This window comes from Eublepharis macularius, chromosome 5, assembly GCF_028583425.1.
Source record: "Eublepharis macularius isolate TG4126 chromosome 5, MPM_Emac_v1.0, whole genome shotgun sequence".
Classification (NCBI taxonomy): domain Eukaryota; kingdom Metazoa; phylum Chordata; class Lepidosauria; order Squamata; family Eublepharidae; genus Eublepharis; species Eublepharis macularius.
Genome location: NC_072794.1, coordinates 3,505,038 through 3,528,502, shown reverse-complemented (window position 1 = coordinate 3,528,502; position 23,465 = coordinate 3,505,038). Strand labels below are relative to the sequence as shown.

At 54.0% G+C, this 23,465-nt stretch overlaps 1 protein-coding gene across 4 annotated transcripts; it reads right to left on the bottom strand.

The window, feature by feature from the left end:
* Positions 1 to 657: 657 nt before the first annotated feature.
* On the bottom strand, positions 658 to 23,085 carry LSM4 (LSM4 homolog, U6 small nuclear RNA and mRNA degradation associated). Of its 4 annotated transcripts, none has more exons than XM_054980991.1 (6): positions 22,947 to 23,085; positions 21,275 to 21,407; positions 7,254 to 7,295; positions 6,213 to 6,311; positions 3,090 to 3,273; positions 658 to 2,076 (listed from the first exon to the last, which is right to left on the bottom strand). In XM_054980991.1, exons 3-6 carry the CDS (start codon positions 7,254 to 7,256, stop codon positions 1,985 to 1,987), a joined length of 378 nt encoding a protein of 125 aa, XP_054836966.1. In that variant the 5' UTR covers positions 7,257 to 7,295; positions 21,275 to 21,407; positions 22,947 to 23,085; the 3' UTR covers positions 658 to 1,984. The 4 variants fall into 4 exon arrangements, with proteins under 4 accessions (XP_054836966.1, XP_054836967.1, XP_054836963.1 ...); XM_054980992.1 differs by having other exon boundaries at positions 22,970 to 23,085; XM_054980988.1 differs by lacking the exons at positions 21,275 to 21,407; positions 22,947 to 23,085 and adding an exon at positions 8,504 to 8,606.
* Between the last annotated feature and the right edge of the window lie 380 nt (positions 23,086 to 23,465).

Genomic DNA, 23,465 nt, shown 5'->3' with positions numbered 1-23,465 from the left:
ACACACACCTGACTGCGCGTCCATTAGGACGTCCATTGAGGAAATGTGTCAAGATGAACAGTCATTTTTTGTTTTCAAAGCAGAGAACCAACTGGCATTCCACAAGAGACGCACGTTGCATAGGTGGAGGGACTTAGGAGGCCTTTCTGCTTCCTTCCAGGAGCAGTTTCAGGTTTTCCCTAATTTGTGCAGCTTCTGGTAAAACATGCCTAAACTTGGGCCAGGAAAGAGTTCTGCAGAGATTCTCTGTTACAGGTCAACAACGTGTCACTTCTTTCTCCAAATCTACCGATTACTCAAACCATTTTGCACAGGAATTCAAGGGACAGGATTCACCTGCTGCTTCAAGATTGTTCAATGTGTTTAGAGATGCATTTTGAAAAGAAGCAACGATATGGCAGGATGGGAGCCAGCACTCCCAACGAAAACTGATATTGGATTGCTCACCCCACCACTGTAATCTGTCTGCAGAAGCCATTTGGGACTGTGGGAGGTGGGCTCTTTGTGCAGCTCGGAGAAGCGCTGATGTGCCAGGAACTTCCACTGAGAACTGCTTACACACCTACACCAAATGCAGGGCTGGGCTGCACTGGGAACACAGGGGTGGGGTGGAGACACACTCCAAACCCATCAAGACAGGAAAAAATGGAAGAGATCTTTCTGACAGATTGTGTAACAAAGTTTATTTCACTCCCAGTGGCTTCAGCAACCAAGTAACAAAAAGATCTATTTTTACAGACAGCATGAATGTAGAAGCTCGTTTATCACACACTGGCCAAAGGCAAATGATACTGCGACACCTGTACAGCTGAGATGCCATTTTTGATGGCGGGGGGGGGGGGAATAACCTGATTTTACCCTGTCTTTTCAGAAAACCCCATCATGGGATTTTTGCCTCACCCCGGAGACCCCCTCTGTGCCTCTAACATTCCACTTATCCCACATCTGGGATGGGGAAAGGGAAATGGGGGGGGGGGGGGAAAGAGGTGCCAGAGCTGGATTCCAGGCCCAGGTCCACACACTGAGACTGGCCACTTAAGAGTCTCCAAGAAAGCTCGAGCTGGCGGGACAAGGCTCTTCCCTATGGGGGCCTAACCCGTGTCCGACAGCAGAGCATCCCCAACACTGGAAGGTAATTCTGAGTGCTGAAGGGGGGGGGGGGGTAACAGACAAAACCTGACACGAAAAGGTCTGATCCTGACACTTTTGCTAATGATGTCTTGCCAGCAGGAAGCCAGCATTGTTAGATGACAGACACAAAAGTGTTCAAAGGGAAAAGATGTGTTTGTCAATCCGACTTCATTAAAAGCAGATGCCTTTGCCCATTCTCTGAAATGAGGGGAAAAATTCTATCTAGCAAGAGCCCCAAACTCCACTCTGGCGCTTCCACTCACTGGCCTTGTTGCTTTTTTGTGCAATGGTGAGCAAGTCACAAATGGCCTTCATGGGGCAGGGCCAACACCCCTCAACAACAACAAAAAGCAATCATTTTGTTTATGTCTATTTTGCAGATGGGAGAAGCCAAGCTGTTCGTGTAAATATGGCAACCCTTTTCATTTCCATGTATCTCAAAGAAACATATTAACCTCTTTTTGTACCAAAGCTATCTCAAAAGAGGAAAAAAAAGAAATTGTCCCTGAAAAGACTAAAATGTCGAAATTCAACTCAAACAAGGCTTGAAATAAAATCACTCTAGAACCAAATGGCAGGAATTTGAAGCGAATTTTAGGAGGATGGTAAAAAGAAATGATCCACAATACCCCCAGGAATTAGTTCTAATTACAAACTCTGTCTAAAACCACTAACAAAAACCTAGTGGTGGTGGTGGGGGGGAGTAATCAGCTGTCACTTCTGGACCTCCGCAAAAAGGAAAAAACCAAAGATGCTAGAATGTATTTTGTGGGGAAACAACAGGAGACAGTATCTCTGCCTCTCAAAAACACATGGTACGGGAATCCAATGCAGTCTCCAAAAATGAGTTCTTTCACTGCTTTGCTGGCTGCCTCCCTGGCTTCTTCTCTTGTTGCCCTCGGCCACTCCCAGGGATTCCGCCTCGGCCACGGCCTCCAAACACCCCTGGAAAAAGAGCAGAACTGGAATCAGAGGGTCCCTTGGCCAGGGATTCCATGCCACTCCACCCACAATACAAGGAACAGACCAAGGGGCCCCCACAGCTGGGACTCAGGCAGCCTGTTCCACAAAGTGGCAACTCCATTTCCAAGTCCAGAGGCAGCCTATCTATGGCTAACAAATGCTGGGGTGAAAAACAACAGGAGACAGTAGTCTTACACTGTGAGCTAATCGGAGGCATCCAGTTGAGCACTGGGCTGGACAGAACTTTCAGCTAAGCCAGCAAAGCAAGACCCCCTTGTGCTCATCCCTTTTCAGCCCCACCAAACATGCTGACCTGGGGCTCCCTGATAGGCCCTGCTAAGGGAGCCAGATTGCCCACTGCACCCAGCTCTCCAGCTATACTGCCAGGCTAGCAGCTGGAGATGGCACCATGGTCGTTCCTGGTTTTGGTTGCCAGCTTCTCAACAGCCCATGGAACTGCTGGCCTTTAAATACTCCAGCAGCCAAACCATAGATCTTCTCGGTTAATTAACATGCATGTACTAAAGCCTCTGGCAGCGTTCCCTAACCTAATTAAATCAAGATAAAAAACCAGCTGGGATAGTTTTATGTTCAAAAACTTTGTTCAATCATTCCACACAGAGGCAAATAAATAAAAACATGCAGAGAGCTGCAGAAATAGCACAAAGTGAACACTGTCTTGCCTTGTGCCAGTTAGATAAGCTATTGATAGCACTGAGCAGAACATGAGAAAACGCAGGCACAACTCTGTCCATGAAAGCATCTCAAGCACTGGGGGGGGGGAGAGCCTAGGCTCGGCCGATGCCAGCAAGCCACAACTCTTGAAGGCACCTGGAGAAGCAAAGCTGTCCACCAAACATGCAATAAGCCTGTTAAAAGGGGGCACGAGCAGATGAGCCCAGGAGTGCCAAGCTAAGCTACCAGTAGCCAGGCCTGCCCTGAAGTGTGAAGCTCTCCTGAGAAGCTGTGTACTCCTCTCAACACCAAAGCACTACCTCGTCCTGCACTGCCAATCCCACGCCCCTTCTGTTGCTTCTGCTGCTGCATCCCGCCACGGCCACGACCTTTTGACACCACTTCCTCTTTCACCATGTCGATGATCTCGTCTGGGATGCGCAAGTACTTGATGGTGCTGCCTCGGATGTAGCACTCAGGCATCCTCCAGAACTTGTCTCCATCCTGCCCAGGAGAGAGAAGGGAGGGGGGAGAGGGAGGACTTGGCTGCTGCACAACTTTGCCAACAAAAATTAATGGTCCACAAAAAACCAACATGGTCTTCTGCCCACATTATTTGGTAAGAGCAAGTGTGATTCTAGAAAACTGGACTATTGGGACAGATAAAAAGCTATCATTTAAAAATGAGTTTAAACAGGATTTGGCTCTTTGATAAACCTCAGTTATGGTGACTCTTAAAAGACTGTTCAAAGTGAAACCCCTTAAAACTTGCTCATGCCCATCAGCCAGGCTGAATGAAGGGCAGCTTCCCAAGGCTGAAGCAGGACGGTGGAGATGCCTGCTGAAGGATGTCACAGTCAGTTATCAAATGTTGGCTTTCTACTTGACCCAGGACTACCCATTCATCACTGGTGCTCAGAGGCAGGAGATGCAATCCTGTATCTCACCTGGGCCCACAGAAGTGACCTGGTACTCCCTGCTTCGTGCACTCCACTCAGTTCTCTGATGCTGAGTACTTGTTGCCCTGTTCACTTAAGTACCATGCTCGCAGGCCTTCTTGGGGAGAAACAATGTTTTGCCCAGTCCTTGATTCTGGCATGTCTTGTGCACATTTACCTAGAAGTTAACCCCACCTTGTTCTGGTAAGCGTGCAGTCTTGGAGCCAGTGACTTGCTTGGTATCCTTGCCACACTGAGGTCTTCGGGACCAGTGTACCCACAGGGCCACTTCCACTGAATCATCTCTAGTGTGGACCCTGAACCCTCTCCTAGGCACTGCTCTGCAGGCACTGGGGGTGGCTGCAAACAGAGCACGCAGGCAGGACACACACACACACACCCCCCCACACACACACTGCTTGGCCTCCAGGGGACTGATAAAGATGATCCCTTCACTTTATGGGCTGCTATTTGTGCCACTTTAGTCTGGGTAGTTTGTTTTTGCATTAATTTCTTTAATTTGGTATTTTGTGGGGAAATTGGCTACCACAATCCTAAATAAACAAGTTGTTAATAGAGTGATTTTGTTTACAGAACTGTATGCCCTCCTGAGAAAGGTTTCACCAATTTTTTTAAGCTTGCTTGTTAATACCACCCCCCCCCCCAGTCATATATAGTTTCTGTCTTCCTTTTGTTTATCCTGCAACTAAAATTTGGATCTTAAGATGCCTTGCTCCCTCCTAAAGGCTTCATGTCCCATCCAAGAGCTCGCTCTTTGCTTCCCTAAGACTCAACCAGCAGACAACTGTTGCCCAAAGGGAAATCTGAAACCTTCTGGAAGAAGCCAGGTACTGCCATCTAGTGGAAACCAAGTAAGGAAGAGCAAGGCATAAAGAATAGAGGACGGCTTGCTTACAACGCCAGACCTCAGTGATTATGACCATCCAACTTTGTATTAGGAAGCTGCTCCAGGGTTCAGCTGAGGGCGACCACTGCTGGCCAATCTAGACCACCTCGCAGTTGCCGGGGCTGCCTGGCTTCCTGGGGCTGTGAAGTACAGGGGCCGTTCACTCCCCCTTCCCCCATCCTCAACCCCAGCTGCCCGGTGCCACTAAGTAGCCATTTTCTTCTGCTCAGGACAGGTAGCAGGGCATCTGGGAAGCTGGACAGCAAAGTGGGCAAGCGCCTCCTGCCTTTGTCCCCACGTCTGCAGTAGAAGCAGGAGACTCGCAGCACATGGAATATGCGCTTAACAAGGGCTTTTAAAAAAGCGAAGAACAATTCAAGAAGGGAAAGTCTGCCTTAATCAGTCTTGACTTTGGGCTGAGGAGACAGAAGGCCAGACAGGCAGGATCTGCAGCAGAGCAACAGAACACGGGGGAGTCGCACCACCTCCAAGGTATTAATTGTGAGATTCGGAAGCACTGAGGGCAAGCCAGTGGGGCCAGGGCCATGTTTCAGCTTCCCATCAGCCTCAATGTATGGCAAGATTGGGAAGACCTGGGTTCAAATTCCAACTCAGCAATGAAACTGAGCCAGCCACTTTCTCAGCATGTCCTACCTCACAGGGCTGTGGCAAGCATAAATGAGAACAGGACAATCACAAACACTACACCAAACTTACTTGAGGAAGGATGGGACAAAAATACAGTTACCATTTGTCCCAAGTATATTGATTTTCTTTATAAACGCGGAACTTGTGCAGGTTCCAGTAAAGACAAGAAACAGATCTCAGAGGACTGAAGTCAGCCTACAGTTTTCATGGTATTCCTGATCACTGTTCATTAACCAACTATGGCCACCTTTCCTTCATGAAAATCAGAGCATCTCATTAGCCTCACAACATGCTTGCCAGGCAGCCAAGGCCCAACCTGCGACTGGCATAGCTGAAGGAGGGGTTTGGCTATAGGCCTCCTCTCCTAAGCCCCATGTTCTATCCCACTGGAGTAGGTCCCTGCACCACTCATTTTACAAATGATGGCCAAGAAAACGTCGAAAGGCCATGCAGAGTGTCTGAGAATGGGACTTCTCCTGGGTTGGATTTAGTCTTGCTACTTAGCCCTAGATTAAGGAAGCAGAGCCCAAGGCAATAGAAGCCAGGTTTTTGCTGTTAAATATCATTGCCATGAGGTGTCAGAATGGTTGGATCAAATCCACACAACTTGTTATTTGTCAGATGTGCCAGTTGTTCTGATTCTGATACACCCCATTCTCAGCATCCAAGAGGCCACAAGACCCAGAAGCTGAAGTTGGGTCTTATGCTGGCCTGGTCGAGCAATCCAAGCCTCCCAATTCCAGCCTTGTGCAAGAAGTGAATAAGGGAGGATGGGGGGGGGGGCGCTCGTATGTGGGCTATCATCTTCTACTTGAAAGATGACCCACAAAACACCACTTTGCGTCACAGAACTTTGCCCAAGATGGTTTCCCTGTTCAGCAGCCTAGTGCTGCACCTTCTGCTCGTATTGGCAGTCACTCAAAGGGCCTGAGGACAGCAGCTAGCCTTACCCTGGAGGTACAGATGACTTCTCGTAGGTTGATGTTCATCCAGTTGTCACAACTCACCAGGTGACCATTGTAAGTCTCACCATTTTTCAGCTCCACCAACTGAAAGGACAAAGTTAGTAACAAAATCTACTGTGAAAGGGCTGATCAGCCTTAAAGCCCAGTCCTCCTAGAGGCCAGACAGCGGGGAGGTTTGTCTCTGCCCCACTTCAGACTGAAGGCAAGGGCTCATATGAAGGAAAGCTCACAAGAAACAATTCCTTGAAAATCTTTGCACAGAGAAAAGTAACTTATCAGGAAGGAGCACTGCAGTTCAGAATTCTCCCCGACACACAAAATCATCTGTTGTGTTTTTGTGGGGGATCATTCCCTCTTGTGAGCCCCTACTCTGGGTGGTCTGAAGTAATGCAGCCTTGACTACCTCATCTGCTGACTTGGAAAACTAGGACCGATTCAGTGGTTTTTCTACAGAGAATAGACACAAGAAGAACAGGGGAAGGCTACACGCCACCACATTCTAAACCATCACCAGACAACGCACACGACTACAGTGAATTCATTTACCACAAAGCAATAGCAGTGTTATACAAACACAAAAAATTACAGATTTTTAAAAGAAATTACACCAGCTCAGAGTGGCTTCTAGGGGTCTGTTAGCCAGGCTCTCATCTGGAGGCACCCTTCCTGTCTGACCTTCCACAATACACTGTGTATCGACACTGTGCAATCCGCCTTGACCCTCAGCGAGAAAGGTGGACAATAAATAAATAAATAAATGCCACAGCAGCAAGGACTCTCAGGCCATCTGTGAATATGACCATGGTGCACACTAGTGTGTGCATGTATGAACAGCAGTGGGAGTAGAATAGAAATGAGTGGAGGCAAGGGTCAGGGAAGACCAGGAGGGCTTTCTACTAATTCCACTTTCCCAAAGGTAGAGATTGTGGAAGCAGTTTGGATGCTGAAGTTCATAAATTCACAAAATCAGTCTGCCTCCCTGAGCCCTACATACTTTGGGGTTCTGAAAAAGGTCAGGGTACTCACCATGGGGTGGTTCTGTGCCGTCTTCAGCAAGGACAGGGGAAGCTGCAAGAGGAGATGAATTGGACAGGTGGAGAAATAGGCCAACAAAGCAAGGCAGCTTCCCAAACCTAAGCCAAGTCCACTGTGAATGTTGTCTCTCCAGTGTGGGGCCAAACTTGGTGCAGCACAGCTCTGCTGCTGCTGTTGTCCTAATCCTTCCATCGGCTTTTAGAAGCAGCCTTCCCCTCCCACCCAAGCCTGAAGAGCCACAGTCTGCTAGTGCCCACTATCCAGCCAAGTTTCTTATCCATGACTTGGAGAAGAACCCCCATAAAGAGCTGGGACGTGAAGGTCATCCTCAACCACTCAACAGGCCGTACCCCATATGGCTCTTCCTGGTTTTGTTGCCAGTCTACAAGGAATATGAAATCCTTGCAGAAGTTACACAAGAGAAAGATCATACTTGCAGCACTGTGATTTATTCATGTTAAAATATCCACCACCACCTGACTTAGGGAAATGGTGCAGCCCAGTGACAAGGAGCACAAATCAAGAAGGCCCATACAAACCTCACCTCAGCCATGCAAAGAACCATTATAGTTTAAACCCCATTCTGCCAGGATTTACCTCCATCCCTGCCCCCATTTCCCTCTCATATACACACGCACGCATGAAATTAACCAAGGAAGAGCCCTGTATAACACTAAAGCTTACACACCGCACGGTAACCCGCGGTGTATGCCAATGATACAGGAATTACCTTAGGGCACACTTCCCACAGCTGTTTGCCCTGAACTAAGTTCAACCGAGCCCAGCTAAGGCCAAGCAACCCTCAAACTCCCACGTGGCCACGAAGCCAGGTCGGCTTCCAGGTCTCCCGCAGCGCTGCCCGCCCACAGCAGCAGGCCGGGGCCAGTGACAGTAGCCGGCCGTCAAGGAGCGCGGCCAGGCTCGCGAGGACGCAGGCTGTACAGGGCGACTATTAGGACTCCAGCACGGGAGCAGGGGCCGCGGGCCGCGCCAAAGGCTGCAGGCGGATCTTCCCCAGGCGCCGCCCGCCGCCCCAGAGGCGCACGGGCCCCTCTGGGCGGGCTGTCCGGATCGTTCCGGTCTCTCGCCCCGGAGCAGGCGGGACCCGAAAAGGCGCCGTTTCTCCCCTGGCCCCCAAGGCTCCCCCTCCCGGCTGAGGCGCGCTCCGGAGGAGGCCACCGGGCTGCTGGGGGGCGGCCGCGCTAAGGGGCCGCCGGGACGTCCCCCACCCCCCGCCTCACCATCTTCCCGCTCGGTCACCGGCTAGGGACGCCGCTTCCGCCCGCTCTAGGCGCCTGAGCAGCCCCTCAGGGCAGGACCGGAAGTCTCGGCGCGCAATGACGCCGCGGGGTGAAAGGTGAGGGCCTCTTTTTACCCACAATGCCGCGCGGTGAGCCGCGAAGGGCGGGGGGGAGGAGAAGAACGGGAAGCGATCGGTTACCCACAATGCCCCGCGCATCGGTTCGGCGCTTGCGTTCATAGCAGCGCGCAAATGGGAATCCGGTAAAAAGTTAAGGAGAAAAAAAGAAAATGTTTATGGATGTTATTCTAGAATTAATTTTACAAAGACATTTTGTAGAGAAGCAAGTAAGTGCAGCTGCAAAAAGGACTTCCCCTGACTCAGACTAGCCTGGAAGATGGCCCCCTCCCTTGACGTGGCTCACCTGGATTCATGACACAGTGACAACCAGACTACTGAAGTGCACCTTACATAGGCCTCCCCCCCCCCTCAAAGTCAACTTGGAGACTCCAGCTGGTGCAGAATGCTGCAGCTCCTTTACTCTCAGGAGTTAGAGGGAGCATAAGAACATAAGAGAAGCCATGTTGGATCAGGCCAATGGCCCATCCAGTCCAACACTCTGTGTCACACAGTGGCCAAAAACCAGGCATCCTCAGGTCTGCCAGTGGGGAAGGGACACTAGAAGCCCTCCCACTGATTGCCCCCCCCCCCAACACCAAGAATACAGAGCATCACTGCCCTAGACAGAGAGTTCCATCTATACCTTGTGGCTAATAGCCACTGATGGAGCTCTGCTCCCTATATTTCTCTGTTAAATAGTGGGTTCAGACACCATGTAGTAATTCAACAGTTCTTTATTCAGCAGGAACACAACACATAGGCAGACTGAACAGAAACCCTCAATATATATACAGCAGCTCCACCCCAAGAATAACTGATAGCCAATGATAACACATACTTTACAATACCATCATTTGCATAAACTATATACAATGTATGAAGTAGGCAGGCCACTGATTGGTCTTTATAATAGAGGACCGATTGGCTGCTGCCTTGAAAAAGTAACCAGTGATATTGCAGGGATTATGGACCAATGAGAATGCAGGCATTGGGAGCCTTGACTGAACCTTAAGCTCAACACAGTATAGTGCATTACAATCAATACAGTAACTACTTGAGAGGCCTTGCTTGGCCAACTCAGCCCAGTACACAACATTCTCCAATGCCCTCTTGAAGCTGTCTATGCTTGATTGAGCATGCGTATCACTCCCATTCTGCAGTCTCTCCATTGGCTTCCCCTCAGTTACCGGACACAATTCAAAGTCATGGTGTTACTGGAATGAGATTGAATCGGCCAGTAGAGTCACCAACACAGGTACCAGACCCTGCAACAGACCCAGATGTCAACTCTGCCCTCATATCTCCCCAGGAAATACGATTATAGGACCCAATGGCATCAACTACACTATCTCTGGCTCTTACAGCTTCTCTTCCTCCAACATGATATATGCCCTCATGTGCCAACAATGTCCATCTGCTCTGTACATTGGACAAACCAGCCAACCTCTGTGCAAAAGAATAAATGGACACAAATCTGACATTAAAAATGGCAACATCCAGAAACCAGTGGGAGAACAATCTACCAAGACATTCCATCACTGTAGATCAACAGAAACCTTTCAAAAACAGAATCCAACCGGAAGCTGAATAGAGACTATCAGGGCTTTTTTTCAGCAGGAACGTGGTGGAACGGAGTTCCAGCACCTCTTGAAAATGGTCACATGGCCAGTGCTCCCTCCCCTGATCTCCAGACAGAGGGGAGTTGAGATTGCTCTCCACGCCTGGCGCAGAGGGCAATCTCAACTCCCCTCTGTCTGGAGATCAGGGGAGGGGGCACTGGCCATGTGACCATTTTCACCAAGGGTGATTAAAACTTTTAAAAACTCCCTCTTTGTTCCAGCTGACCCAAAGTGCGGTCCTGAGCTCCATCACTGAGTTCCACCACCTCTTTTCCCAGGAAAAAAAACCCTGGAGACTATGAATGGTTATCTCATTAGAAGTAAACTGATTTTCATCTACTCCCCCCCTCCCCTCCCCACCTATATATATCTGGCCAGTTTCTTCTTACCCTCCATGCATCTGATGAAGAGAGCTGTAGTTCTCAAAAGCTTATGCTACAGTAAAGTTGGTTAGGGTTAGGGTGGTACTGGACTCTTTACTATTTTGGTGTAGGGTATAGGATGATGACCCTCCCAAAGCAGTTTTTCTGGTCCCAGGGGCCATCATTCCACTTGGGGGGCCATCATCCCAGCACCAGAGCACAGCTCTCGAGAGCAGATTATCAACTCTCTAGATGAGCAGATTATTAATGGTCCATTCTAGCACATAAAGAATCATTAATCTACCTTTGTCTAACTACTGTTAATTGGTTGTCAATAGATAAAAAGAACAGCTATGTTTTATGCAATCTGCTAACAAACTACATTAAAGTTCATACAAAGTTCAATAGAATACGTGTCTAAACTTGAGTATATTATGATGTAATCTATATCTCTATCCTGCCCAAATGAGCCTGATCGTGTCAGATCTCAGAAGCTAAGCAGGTTTACCCAGCAGTGGCGCCAGGGTTTTCGGTGCTCGCTGCCAGCCGGTGGGCCGGGCGCCCCCACGCGCGCGCATGCACACACGCATCGGCCTGCGTGATGACATCACCGCCCCACCCCCCCCGCTGTCACCGCTGCCACTTGCTTTCACCACGGTGGCACAGGCCGCTTTCACCAGCGCTGCAGGTCGCTCTTGGCGGCAGTGGGTGGCGCTGACAACAACAGGCAGCGGCAGCAAGAGTGGCCTGCTTTCACCGCTGCCTGCTCTCATGGTGCAGGAGTGTGCTCCCTGGGGAGGGGGAGCCCCAGGGAATGCACCCCCCCACCAAGTGGGTAAATGGGAGTGGGGGGGAAGGGTGGGAGTGGGGGATCCGCCTGCTGCGTTCGCCCACGGCGCTGCTGCTTATCTGCAGCTCCGCCGTTCACCTCTCCCTGCGGGCCAGTCCAAATGACTTCGCAGGCCTTATAATCACCTAAACTGGCTCACGGCCCCCAAACCCTTTTCTGACTGACGGTACCACAAACAGTGCGGCCAAAGACATTATCAATCAGACCGTCCTCCTTTCTCACATACTGGAATACTGTTACTGAGGATACACGAGCACATGGCTACCATCTACATTTTGGGGAGTTGCCCCCACTTGACCTTTCGGGGACATTCAACCATTCCACCTTCACGGCAGCTGTACTCAGCCATCTCCGAGTTGGAAAAAGGGGCCTTCAAAAGAGTTTTCCCTCGAGATTCCCGGATGACATTTTACTCCCAAGTATTTCACGGTTGAGAAAAAAAGATGGCGGGACCAGGCCTATTCTTGATCTTTGCAAGTTGAATAAGCTTATTAAAGTTGAAAGGTTTAAGATGTTAACCCTCTCAGATGTCATTCAGTTTTTACAACCAGGGTCTTAGTTTGCTGTTACAGAATTCAAAGACGCTTATTTCCACATTTCTATACATCCTAGTTATAGGAGATGTCAGGGCTTGCCGCCGCTGCCGCTGGGCGTGGCATTGGGCGGTCTGCTCCTGACGTCATAGGGGGGCCAGGGATGCTGCAGGACCCTGCTCTGTGAAAGGAGGGGCGGTATACCTCACCCAGACTCCCTCTCAGTCCACTCGCTGGCCTGCTCAACCTGGCCTTGCCCCCTGTGTCCTTCTTCATCCCCTCCTTCCAGAACTCTCCTCCAAACCTCCACTCTTGCATTGCACCGCTCTCACTCCACATTATCACTCCTTACTCACATCCACCACCACAGGGCTCTTCCCAGCCAGCTTTTATAGGGCTTCCTTCTACTGCCCCACCCCTCTTCCAGCCCAGTCTTGGGCTGCACCAAGCAGTTGCAGCTGGGGTAGCTGATCTGGCCCCACTGACCAGCACCAGCTGTGCCTTGTTCCCTGGCTGCCCAGCCTCCCTGCCTTGGCTGATTGCTGAAGGCCTGTCCAGCTGCAGTCCCCTGGCTAGCAGCTCGGCCTCCCTGGCTGAGCTGATGGCTGAAGGTGGGTCCAGCTGCGGCTCCTTGGCTGGTTGCCCAGGGCTTCCTGCAGAGTGCCTCCAATAGCCCCACCTGGAGTGGCTTGGCTTCTGGCAACTCCTGGGCCAGGCTACTATTTTCTAGCTGGGGCGTGGCTTTGGGCTGTTGGGGCTGCTGCTGCTTCTCCTCCTTAGGTAAGGTCTTTGGGTGGGTGACTGCTGGGCCCCCAATCCCTCTGCCCTTGCCCCCTTCTGCCTTGCTTAGTCCCCTTTCCTTCCCCAGGGGAGTGGGACTCGCTGGCTTCTCTCTGTCTCCCCCTGACTCCTGAGGCCCTGGGCCTTTGCCTCTTGCCCCTGGCGCCGGCAGGTTCTGGCTCCATTTGCCCGTGGGAGGGGATGACCTGCTGTCCCCAGGCTGCCCCCTCTGCTTGCCAGTCAGACCGGTTGACCTACTGCCTGCTGGCTGACCGGTTGACCTGCTGGCTGCTGGCTGCCCCCTCTGTTGGCCCGTCAGCCCGGTTGACCTGCTGTTCCCTCTTGTCAAGTCTGGGGGCTGGGGCTCAGACCCCGGACACACCTCCCCGCTTGGCTTTGAGTTGTGGGGGTCCGGTTCAGCCTCGAACATGCGGGACATGAAGTCCGCGTCCACATGCCGCGCCCCCTGGCGGTATTTGACGGTGAATTGGAAGGGTAGGAGGGAGAGGTACCACCGCAGCACCCTGGGGTTGTGCGCCTTCATGCGATGGAGCCACTGCAGGGGTGCATGGTCTGTCAGCAGTACAAAGGGGTTGTTGGCCAGGTAGTACTGCAGGGCCCCAACCGCCCACTTGACCGCTAGGGCCTCCCGCTCCACCGTGGCGTAGCGCTTCTCGGCGGGCTGGAGCTTCCGGCTTAGGAATAGAATTGGGACATCCACGCCATCCCGCTCCTGGGTCAGCACGGCCCCGAGGCCGGTGTCCGAGGCGTCCGTGGCCAGTGTGAAGGGCCGGTCAAAGTCTGGGTTCCATAGGGCAGTGGCATTGGAGAGGGCTGACCGCAGGTCCTTAAAAGCTGCCTCTAGTTCTGGGGTCCACCGGACTTGGTTGGGCAGCCCCTTCCTCAAGCTGTCTGTCAGGGGCGCCGCTCGGGAGGCAAAGTGGGGGATGAACCGCCCGTAATACCCCAGCAGTCCTAGGAATCGCCGAACCTGCTTCTTGGTCTTGGGCTGTGGGGCGTCGGCTATTGAGGCCACCTTGTCCGGTGGTGGCCTGACTCGTCCTCCCCCGACCACAAAGCCCAGGTATTGGAGTTCCCGGAACCCCAGGTGGCTTTTCTTTGGGTTGGCCCGCAGTCCGGCCTGTTGAAGGGCTCTCAAGACTGACTCCAGGTGCTGGAGATGGGTGGGCCAGTCCGGGCTAAAGACAATGATGTCGTCAATGTAGGCCATAGCGTATGCCCGGCACTTGCCCAGCACCTGGTCCACTAGTCGCTGGAACGTGGCTGCTGCACCATGGAGCCCGAAAGGCATTTTCTTAAATTGAAAAAGACCTTGGGGAGTGGCGAAGGCTGTTTTCTCCCGATCTTCAGGTCGCACAGGCACCTGCCAGTACCCCTTGGTTAAATCGAGAGCTGACAGGTAGCGAGCGGACCCCAGGTGATCCACCAGCACATCTGCTCGGGGCATGGGATAGGCGTCGAACTTGGCCACCTTATTCAGCTCTCGGTAATCGACGCAGAAGCGGGTGGTCCCGTCCGGCTTGGGCACCAAGACTATTGGACTCCTCCAGGCACTCTGTGAGGGCTCAATCACCCCCAGCTGGAGCATCTCGTCCGTCTCCTTTTCCACCGCCTCCCACCGCTTTCTAGGGATGGGTCGCCACGTAGCCCGAGCCGCCTGCCCTGGCTCGGTTGGGATGGCATGCTGTATCAGGCTGGTGCTACCTGGTCTGCGGGAGAAGACGCCTGGTACCCGGGCCCATAGAGCCTGTAGCTGGGCCCGCTGAGTTGGGTCGAGCTGGGGGTCCACCTTGGGCTCCTCGAATTCTGGGCCTTCTGTGGTCCACGGCAGCTCACTGGACGGGAGTTCCAGGGGGTCCTCCGCCAGCTGGCACTCCTCGCTGTCCCGCTCGTACCACCTCTTCAGCAGGTTCACGTGGAGCGTCTTCCTCTGGCGTCGACGAGGCCCACACTGGACCTCATAGGTGGTAGGTCCTAGTACCTTTGTCACCACATAGGGGCCTCGCCAGGGGTCCCCCTCCTCCCTGGGAAAAACTGTGCGGTGGACGAGGACCTTCTCCCCCAGCTGGAAGGTTCTCTGTCGCGTACCCCGGTCGTACGCGGCCTTCTGGTGTGTCTGGGCGTGGGCCAGCCGTCGGCCTGCTTCTGCTTGGAACTGCTGCACCCGCTCGCGGAGTTGGCTCACGTACTCCTGGACTGGGGGGCCTGGGGGGCTGGCTTGGGGGCCCCATTGCTCCACCAGGCGGGAGAGCATTCCTCGTGGCTTTCGCCCATACAGCAGTTCAAATGGGCTAAAGCCAGTGGAGGCCTGGGGGGTCTCTCGGAGGGCAAACATCAGGGGGTCGATATACAGGTCCCACTGGTGAGGTTTGTCATGCGTCATCTTTTTCAGGGCCTCCTTAACAGTCTGATTCAGGCGCTCTGCCAATCCATCTGTTTGGGGGTGGTAGGCAGAGGTGAACACCTGCCGGATCCCCAAGTTCTGACAGAGCTGACGCATGGCCTTTGCTCGGAAGGGCCCTCCCCGGTCTGTCAAGATTTCGCTGGGCAGCCCCACCATTGCGAACAGCTTGGACAACGCCCGGACCACCCCCGGGGTCTGCATAGTTTTCAAAGGAATGACCTCCGGGAAACGTGTGGCGTAGTCCACGATCACCAGGGCAAAACGGTAGCCCCGGGGTGTGCGTGGCAGTGGGCCGATAAAGTCCATCGCTATCCGCTGGAAGGGCACCCCCATCACTGGCAGCGGGGAAAGAGGGGCCTTTGGCGGGCGTCTCGCTGCCACCCTCTGGCAGGTGGGGCATGAGCGGCAGTATGCCTTCACGTCCGCATTCACCGAGGGCCAGAAGAAACGCTCGAGGATCTTCCTCAGGGTCTTGTGGTGCCCCAGGTGCCCGGCCCAAGCGTGCTCATGGGCGGTGCGGAGGACCTCCGGCCGATAGCCTGCTGGCACAAGTAGTTGGCGGACCTCTCCCTGGCCATTCGGGGCACGAGCTATGCGAACCCAAACCCCTCCTTGCTTCTCAATGCGAGGGAGCCGTTGGGACCTCCGTTCATCCCGCACCTGCTCCTCCTCACGAGCGGCTGTCTCTCGCAAGCGCTGCAAGGACTCATCTGCCCCTTGGGCATCACAGAATGGGCGATCTGCTGGGGGTCCAGCTGGGTCTTCAGTCCGTGGTTCTGCCCCTGGTCTGGTGGAGGGACCCTCTCCCGGGTCGTCGGCCTCCTCCACTTGCAGAGTGGTGGCAACTTGTGGGTCTGTCAATTCCCGTGCCGCCTCCCGCCGAGGCCTGGCGATCCCTGGGGCGTCTCTTCCCGATTTCTTCGCTGCCTGCTGGAGGAGCCTGAAGAACCCCGGGGCATCTCTTCCCAGCAGCATTGGCACGGGTAGGTGAGCTACCTGGGCAACTTCCATTTGGTGGCAGACCCCTAGGTACTCTACCGTGATTAGGGCCGTAGGGTACGGCTGGGTGCGGCCCATCACATCCGTCACCGGGATCCAGCGGTGCACTGGGGTGGCAGCTGGGAGGAGTTGGGGCCGAATTGCTGAGACTGCACTCCCGGAGTCCAACAGGGCTTGTAGGATCAGCTGGCCTATCCTCACGGTGGCGCATAGACTCAGCACCTGCTTGCCAGGTGGTGGGTTACTTTCCCAAGCCAACGCACATACCACTGGCGAGGAGGCTGTGGGTGTGCAGGCTTGCATCTGCTGCTCCACAGCCTGCATTAGCTCTGCCTGAGCTGTTTGGAAGGCCGCCTCCAACTTCCTCCACATCCTGTCCAAGCATTCCTCCAGCCACAGTCTGAGGTCTGCTGGGGCTACGGCATTGGGATACATCCCTTCGACTGGCGCCTGCGTCGGAACGGCTTTCCCCGTACGGGCCACCAACTTGTCAGGGCTTGCCGCCGCTGCCGCTGGGCGTGGCATTGGGCGGTCTGCTCCTGACGTCATAGGGGGGCCAGGGATGCTGCAGGACCCTGCTCTGTGAAAGGAGGGGCGGTATACCTCACCCAGACTCCCTCTCAGTCCACTCGCTGGCCTGCTCAACCTGGCCTTGCCCCCTGTGTCCTTCTTCATCCCCTCCTTCCAGAACTCTCCTCCAAACCTCCACTCTTGCATTGCACCGCTCTCACTCCACATTATCACTCCTTACTCACATCCACCACCACAGGGCTCTTCCCAGCCAGCTTTTATAGGGCTTCCTTCTACTGCCCCACCCCTCTTCCAGCCCAGTCTTGGGCTGCACCAAGCAGTTGCAGCTGGGGTAGCTGATCTGGCCCCACTGACCAGCACCAGCTGTGCCTTGTTCCCTGGCTGCCCAGCCTCCCTGCCTTGGCTGATTGCTGAAGGCCTGTCCAGCTGCAGTCCCCTGGCTAGCAGCTCGGCCTCCCTGGCTGAGCTGATGGCTGAAGGTGGGTCCAGCTGCGGCTCCTTGGCTGGTTGCCCAGGGCTTCCTGCAGAGTGCCTCCAATAGCCCCACCTGGAGTGGCTTGGCTTCTGGCAACTCCTGGGCCAGGCTACTATTTTCTAGCTGGGGCGTGGCTTTGGGCTGTTGGGGCTGCTGCTGCTTCTCCTCCTTAGGTAAGGTCTTTGGGTGGGTGACTGCTGGGCCCCCAATCCCTCTGCCCTTGCCCCCTTCTGCCTTGCTTAGTCCCCTTTCCTTCCCCAGGGGAGTGGGACTCGCTGGCTTCTCTCTGTCTCCCCCTGACTCCTGAGGCCCTGGGCCTTTGCCTCTTGCCCCTGGCGCCGGCAGGTTCTGGCTCCATTTGCCCGTGGGAGGGGATGACCTGCTGTCCCCAGGCTGCCCCCTCTGCTTGCCAGTCAGACCGGTTGACCTACTGCCTGCTGGCTGACCGGTTGACCTGCTGGCTGCTGGCTGCCCCCTCTGTTGGCCCGTCAGCCCGGTTGACCTGCTGTTCCCTCTTGTCAAGTCTGGGGGCTGGGGCTCAGACCCCGGACAGGAGATACTTACGTTTCCTGTACAGTTCTGGAATTTTTCACTATGCTGTCCTCCCCTTTGCGTTATCTTCAGTCCCTCCAGTTCCCACAAAGTGTATGGCAGTGATAGTTGCTTGCCTTAGAGCAAAAAGCTGCAACATTTATCCATACCTTTATGACTGGCTCTTATTTGTCCGGTCAAAGGAACTTCTTACAGAACACATTAGCTCAACTGTAGAAACTGTATCTGACTTAGGCCTCATGGTTAATGGGGAGGGGGGGAATCAGTCCTCACCCCTACCCAGAACATACTGTTTATAGGAGCTAGATTGGACGCTACTGACGAGCGAGACTTTCTACCCTCAGGTAGAGCAACTCCCTTACTGTCCCTTATTAGACACTTCCAATCTGGATGTTTTCAGCCTGCTGGGTCTATCCAAAGACTCCTGAGTCTTATGGCTGCGCCAAGCAGTCCATCCCAGGACTCATTATTACCCATTCCCACCATTGGTGGACCCAGGATGAGAATATCTTCAGGGGGATCCCATTTGGTATTCAACCCCTGGACATTGCTATTACCACTGATGCTTCCTTGCTGGGATGGGGGGCACATTGTGGAGAACTTTCTACACAGGGCACCTGGTCTCCTGCGGACACCGGATGACACATCAATGTACTTGAATTGAGAGTGATCTGTTACTCCCTTGCTTCTTTTGCAGGCCGCTAATGCAACAGAAGCAGGGCTTTTTTTCAGCTGGAATGTGGTTGAACAGAGTTCTGGCACCTCTTGAAAATGGTCACGTGGCTGGTGGCCCCGCCCCCTGATCTCCAGACAGAGGGGAATTTAGATTGCCCTCCATGCCGCGGCGTGGCAAGCAATCTAAACTCCCCTCTGTCTGGAGATCGGGGTGGGGCCACCGGCCATGTGACCAGTTTCGCCTAGGGTGATTTAAACTTTTAAAAACTCTCCCCTTGTTCCAGCTGACCCAAAGTGATGTCATTGCGCGGTCCTGAGTTCCACCACTGAGTTCCACCACCTCTTTTCCCAGAAAAAAAGCCCTGATCCTACCATATCAAAGCCTAACCCTGTTCCAGACAATTCACTTGCTACCCTGGTGCGCCTCCAGAGGGCGCTGCTGTAGAGGGAAGCTCAGAAGAGGCAGCCCGTCCCTCCAGAAAGTGTGCTGTGGCGGGAAGCTCAGGCCAGCATCAGGCGCAGAGCAGGCAGCAATGCCCGTCCCCTGCTTTCATCCATATGGGATCAGGAGCGGAGTATGAGGCAATGCCCTCCCCCTCCTTCACCAGGCCATGATCAGGCGTGGAGCAGGTGGCAGTGCCTGCTCCCGCCTTCTCATGGACACTGTATCCGCCAAAACCAGACTAGGTACTTTTGATGTAATAGGTCATCTTACCATTAACATCACTGTCCCTGAAAAAGCTATTGCTGCGAAACTAATCCAGCTAGCAATTTGTCGGGAAAGCTGCGAGCAACTCCCCAGGGAGAGGTGTGACCATCCGTAGGATTCTGGGTGTTTGCCAGTACCCCTCAGCCACATCCATAGCTGCGTGCACTAGCACTGAACTTGGACCCCCGCCCATGGTTTCTCAGATGCCAGCAGTGCTGTGGGAGACTGCGGGACCCCCTTAGAGCCCCCCTCCCCAGAGCAGCCACACACTGTCTTGGACAACCCTCCCAGTCTCACCCCACCCCCTGCAGTGTGAGGAGGAGGAAGATGGGGCAGGGAGCTAATTGTGGCCTCAGCCTCTGTGGTGCAGCTGAACAAAATGGAGGGCCAGTGGCACCCAGGAAACCTTTGGGAGCCACTCCAGCATGACCAGCCCCGGGATGTGTGAAGGAGCAGCCCTAAGGGGAAGTGGTAGACGAGGGGAGGAGTGGGGGCAAGGAGAGGTGTGGAGATACTGTCATCCACACACAAGCAAATGGATAGGGAGAATGTTGTGGTACAACGTAGACTTCATTCACCCAGGATGCCAATTACCGTAGTCCAGTATGGCAACTGTGCCTGTGTGCTCCGCTACCGGGAGCCTTTCAGATGCAAGTTGAGCTGCATCCCTTGTGCTGTTTGCATGTGAGCAAGGCAGATCCACAGGTCGGACAGCTCCCTGAGGGAGAATGCTCCCAGAGCTGGGCTGAAAATGCAGTCTGAGGATGGCCGGGGTCTGGGATGGCCATGCTCCCACATCTCCTGGTTGGACCACCACCTGCCTGAAGGCACATAGAGACATGTGCCACTATAGCAAGACCAGGTCTGCTGCACCTGGCTCCTTGCGTATCCATGCTGCTGGCCTCCGTTGAGGATGCCGGCAGTTTGGGGGCAGCACCTGCCATGTGTGAGGAGAGGCAGATGCGGACAAGCAAACCGGGGCAGCTGGGTCCACAGTTCCTGCTTGCCTTGCAGTGATGAGTCCTCGCCCCTTCAAGATGGGATGCTGGAGGCAGGGTATCTGTTTGAGGGCTGGAAAGAGAGATGTTAGTGAAACCTTCTGGACTTTGTTGTCTCTCTGGGATGTGAGTGCAAAGCCCTTGCCCAATTTTGCAAAGGGCCAACTCTGTGCTCTTCCCACCACCGTGCCAGACATTTTAAGTCTCCATGGCAGAGGACTCTCAGACAGAGCCCCATGCTGCACACGCCTGCTTACCAAATCCATGGATCCCCTGACAGGCATCCATGTAGGGGGGGCATGATTGGGTGCTGGGAGGGGGCTTGGCCACTGCTGGGGCGTGAGCAGTTTGGTTGCGGCTTTAGTCAGCATCCTGTGCTATTCTGGGCCCTCTGGGCTGGGCTGTGCATGGGAGGGGCAGTAGGCTGTTCCTATTGCATGGGCTTTGTGGTCTTCTTTCATAGCTTAACTTTCTGCTGCTGTTTGGGGCATTCCCCAGCCTGGAGTGGCTTAGGGAACTGACTAACTCCCGCCCTGCCCCCTGGCACTCCCACACTGGCACAGGGATTCAAGCTTGAGGTCTGCTAGTGATGGGCTGTGGTGGCCCCTCATCCAGGATGACAGCCTGGTAGTGCACCACTAGGAAGCTGCCCCAGTGTCACTTGGGTTTGTGCTGACGTAAGCACCAGGTGTGTCGGGGTAGGAGCTAGTCAGCTCCCTGACCACTTTCAGTCCCTCCTTTTAGGATCGCCCTGTTAATCCGCTAGGAAATGCATTTCCATAGACACACACATCTCAACTAATATTCTTCAGGACCCTTTTATACTTAATGACATTTGCTATCTATAATTAAATCTCTATGCTCTTTAACATGTGACACTATTATAGAAATAGGCCCTTTATTTAGCTGATTCTTCTATTTTTCAACATGTGATGTTTTGTTGAAACCAGCTGTTGTCATAAGAGATACACATTGGTGGTAGAGAGCGACTTATGGCAACCCCTGGTGGGGTTTTCATGGCAAGAGACTATCAGAGGTGGCTTGCCATTGTCTGCCTCTGCCACCCTGGTCTTCGTCAGAGGCTTCCCTTCCAATTATGGTAAACCCAGATCCAGAGAGTGTCTCTTAGACAAGGCAGACTTACGGAACGGAGGGTCACTCAACTTCTTAGATGAAGTCAGTTCCCGCAGACCAGTTGGAACCGAGTGTTGTTGGCTTGCCAGCTCACCTTGCCCAGCCTTAGGGGTTCCTGTTGGGGCCACCTGGGAAGCAGAGTCCTGCAGAACAGAAGATGTAGCTGTTGGCTTTCCAGACCGAGATAGCACCATATTCCACACAGCCACTTCAAGACGAACTGCACAATCATGACGGGCTTTTGGGGTGAATTTTTGACATAGGCGGCAAGCTGATACATTATGAGGCTACCCAGGCACAGGCATAGCGACTGGTCATCTGAGTGCGTCATCTTGGTATAGCACGTAGAACGTTTTTTGAATAGAGCTTTCTGGGACATAGTGTCCAGGATAGTAGAAGATAAGACAGTAAGAAAAAAAAACTTCAGAAGCAAAAGCGAAGACGCGCACTCTGAGGTGCTGAGGGAAGAACTGAGGGAAAGAAGGGGGCGCTCCGACTTACAACGCAGCTTCGATGGGAATATGCCAAACGTGTGTTGACAAGTTGGAGCATCCTCTAGAGTTTTTAAGCTATGGAATCTCTTTCCGAGGTGCTGGCCTGCATCTGTGCAGTCCCAATGTGGGACTGCACAGGAGAACGATGACGAATTCATTTTCCCCAGTTGGAATTTCCTTCTGCTCCCTATCCCCCTGTAAAGCTGGGTGCAAAGCCTTTTCCTCGAGTAGGCTGCCACCACCTCTGGATCCCTGCCCCCTCCCTAGTTGCCAGGAGGAGCAAGCTGGGGGTGTCTTCATAGCGTGTGCAACAGCAAGGTAGTAAAGAGTCCAGTAGCACCTTTAAGACTAACCAACTTTACTGTAGCATAAGTTTTCGAGAACCACAGCTCTCTTCGTCAGCTGCAACTTTATTGTAGCAGCTTTCGAGAATCACAGCTTCATCAGATATCTGACGAAGAGAGCTGTGGTTCTCGAAAGCTTCTGCTACAATAAAGTTGGTTACTCTTAAAGGTGCTACTGGACTCTTTACTCTTTTGCGACTACAGACTAACAGGGCTAACTCCCCTGGCTCTATGACAACAGCAAGGTGTGCCGGTAGGAATCAGGGCCCTGCTTTCTCTTCCCCAGTACAGCTGCATTCTACTGGCAGAGATTTCAGGACTGGGATCCAGCCTAAGAGAAGGAAGGAACCTTGGGAAGCGTGTCGACCGAGTGGAGGCTTCTAGATCCTGCCACTGGGAAGCACAAAGGAGTCTGTGCAGACCTCGGAGGCTGCGCCCTGGGCACTGCTTGCATGGGAGAGCGCCCGGGAAGCCGCCTTGGAAACGCACGAACGTCTCCCCCGTGGCCGCGCTCCCCAGCCCGGCGGGTCTCCCCCAGTCCGAGCAGCAGCAGCCCGCCAGAAGCCGCTCGGCCGGCAGCGCTCTCCTCCACGGAGGGGCCCTCTCGGCTCCAGCGCCGCCCGCGCCTTTTCCTGCGCGCCCTCCGGCCCTCCTGTCCCGGGAAGGGGCGGGCGGAGGCGAGGCCCGTCTCCGCGCCTGGGGGAAACGAGAGGCGAGAGAAGCGAAACCGGCTCCGCCCGGGCAGGCCGACAGCTCCCCGGAGAGGAGAGCACGGAAGCGCGGCCAGAAGCCGGGGGACTCTCCGCGCCCCCTCCCGCTTCTGCCAGGCGGCGCCTCCACCCACCCCGGCCGGAAGGCGGTTGCCACCTCTGGGCTGGGAAATCCCTGGAGGTTCGGGGGCGGGGCCTGGGGGATTCCAGCCCCGCCCGGGAGGTTGGCACGGCTGCCTTCGGATCCGCTACACAGCGCAGCGCGCCTGCGCCCTTCACCAGAAGGATCCCCCCCTTGCCCCGCACATGGCGGCATGGGGGGAGGGCGGGACTGAAGCGCCGCTCCTCTTTGGAACGGCGTTTCCGTCCTCCCGGCAGGTGGGGGCGCCGAAGGGAGACCGGAAGTGCGGGCTGTCTGCCTGAGGCTGCTTCTTTGGGAGGCTTGCAACGAGGGCCGCAAGTAACGAGGCGTGGCGAGAGTAGATGCTCAAACGCTGTGTTGGATTCCCGTCTTTGTGAACTTGTATCTTTTGTCCCTACGGCGTTGTTTACGGAAATGGCCTTGAAACTGACTGTACTCATCTCACACTGTATAATCCGCCTTGAGTCTCCGGGAGAAAGACGGACTATAAATGACATCAATAAATAACAAT

Coding starts and splice junctions, on each gene's coding strand:
- LSM4 (XM_054980988.1), bottom strand. Junction 6,312..7,253: donor CGGCACAGAACCACCCCATG/GTGAGTACCCTG, acceptor TTGTCCTTTCAG/TTGGTGGAGCTGAAAAATGG. Junction 2,077..3,089: donor GATTGGCAGTGCAGGACGAG/GTAGTGCTTTGG, acceptor CTCTTTTTCCAG/GGGTGTTTGGAGGCCGTGGC.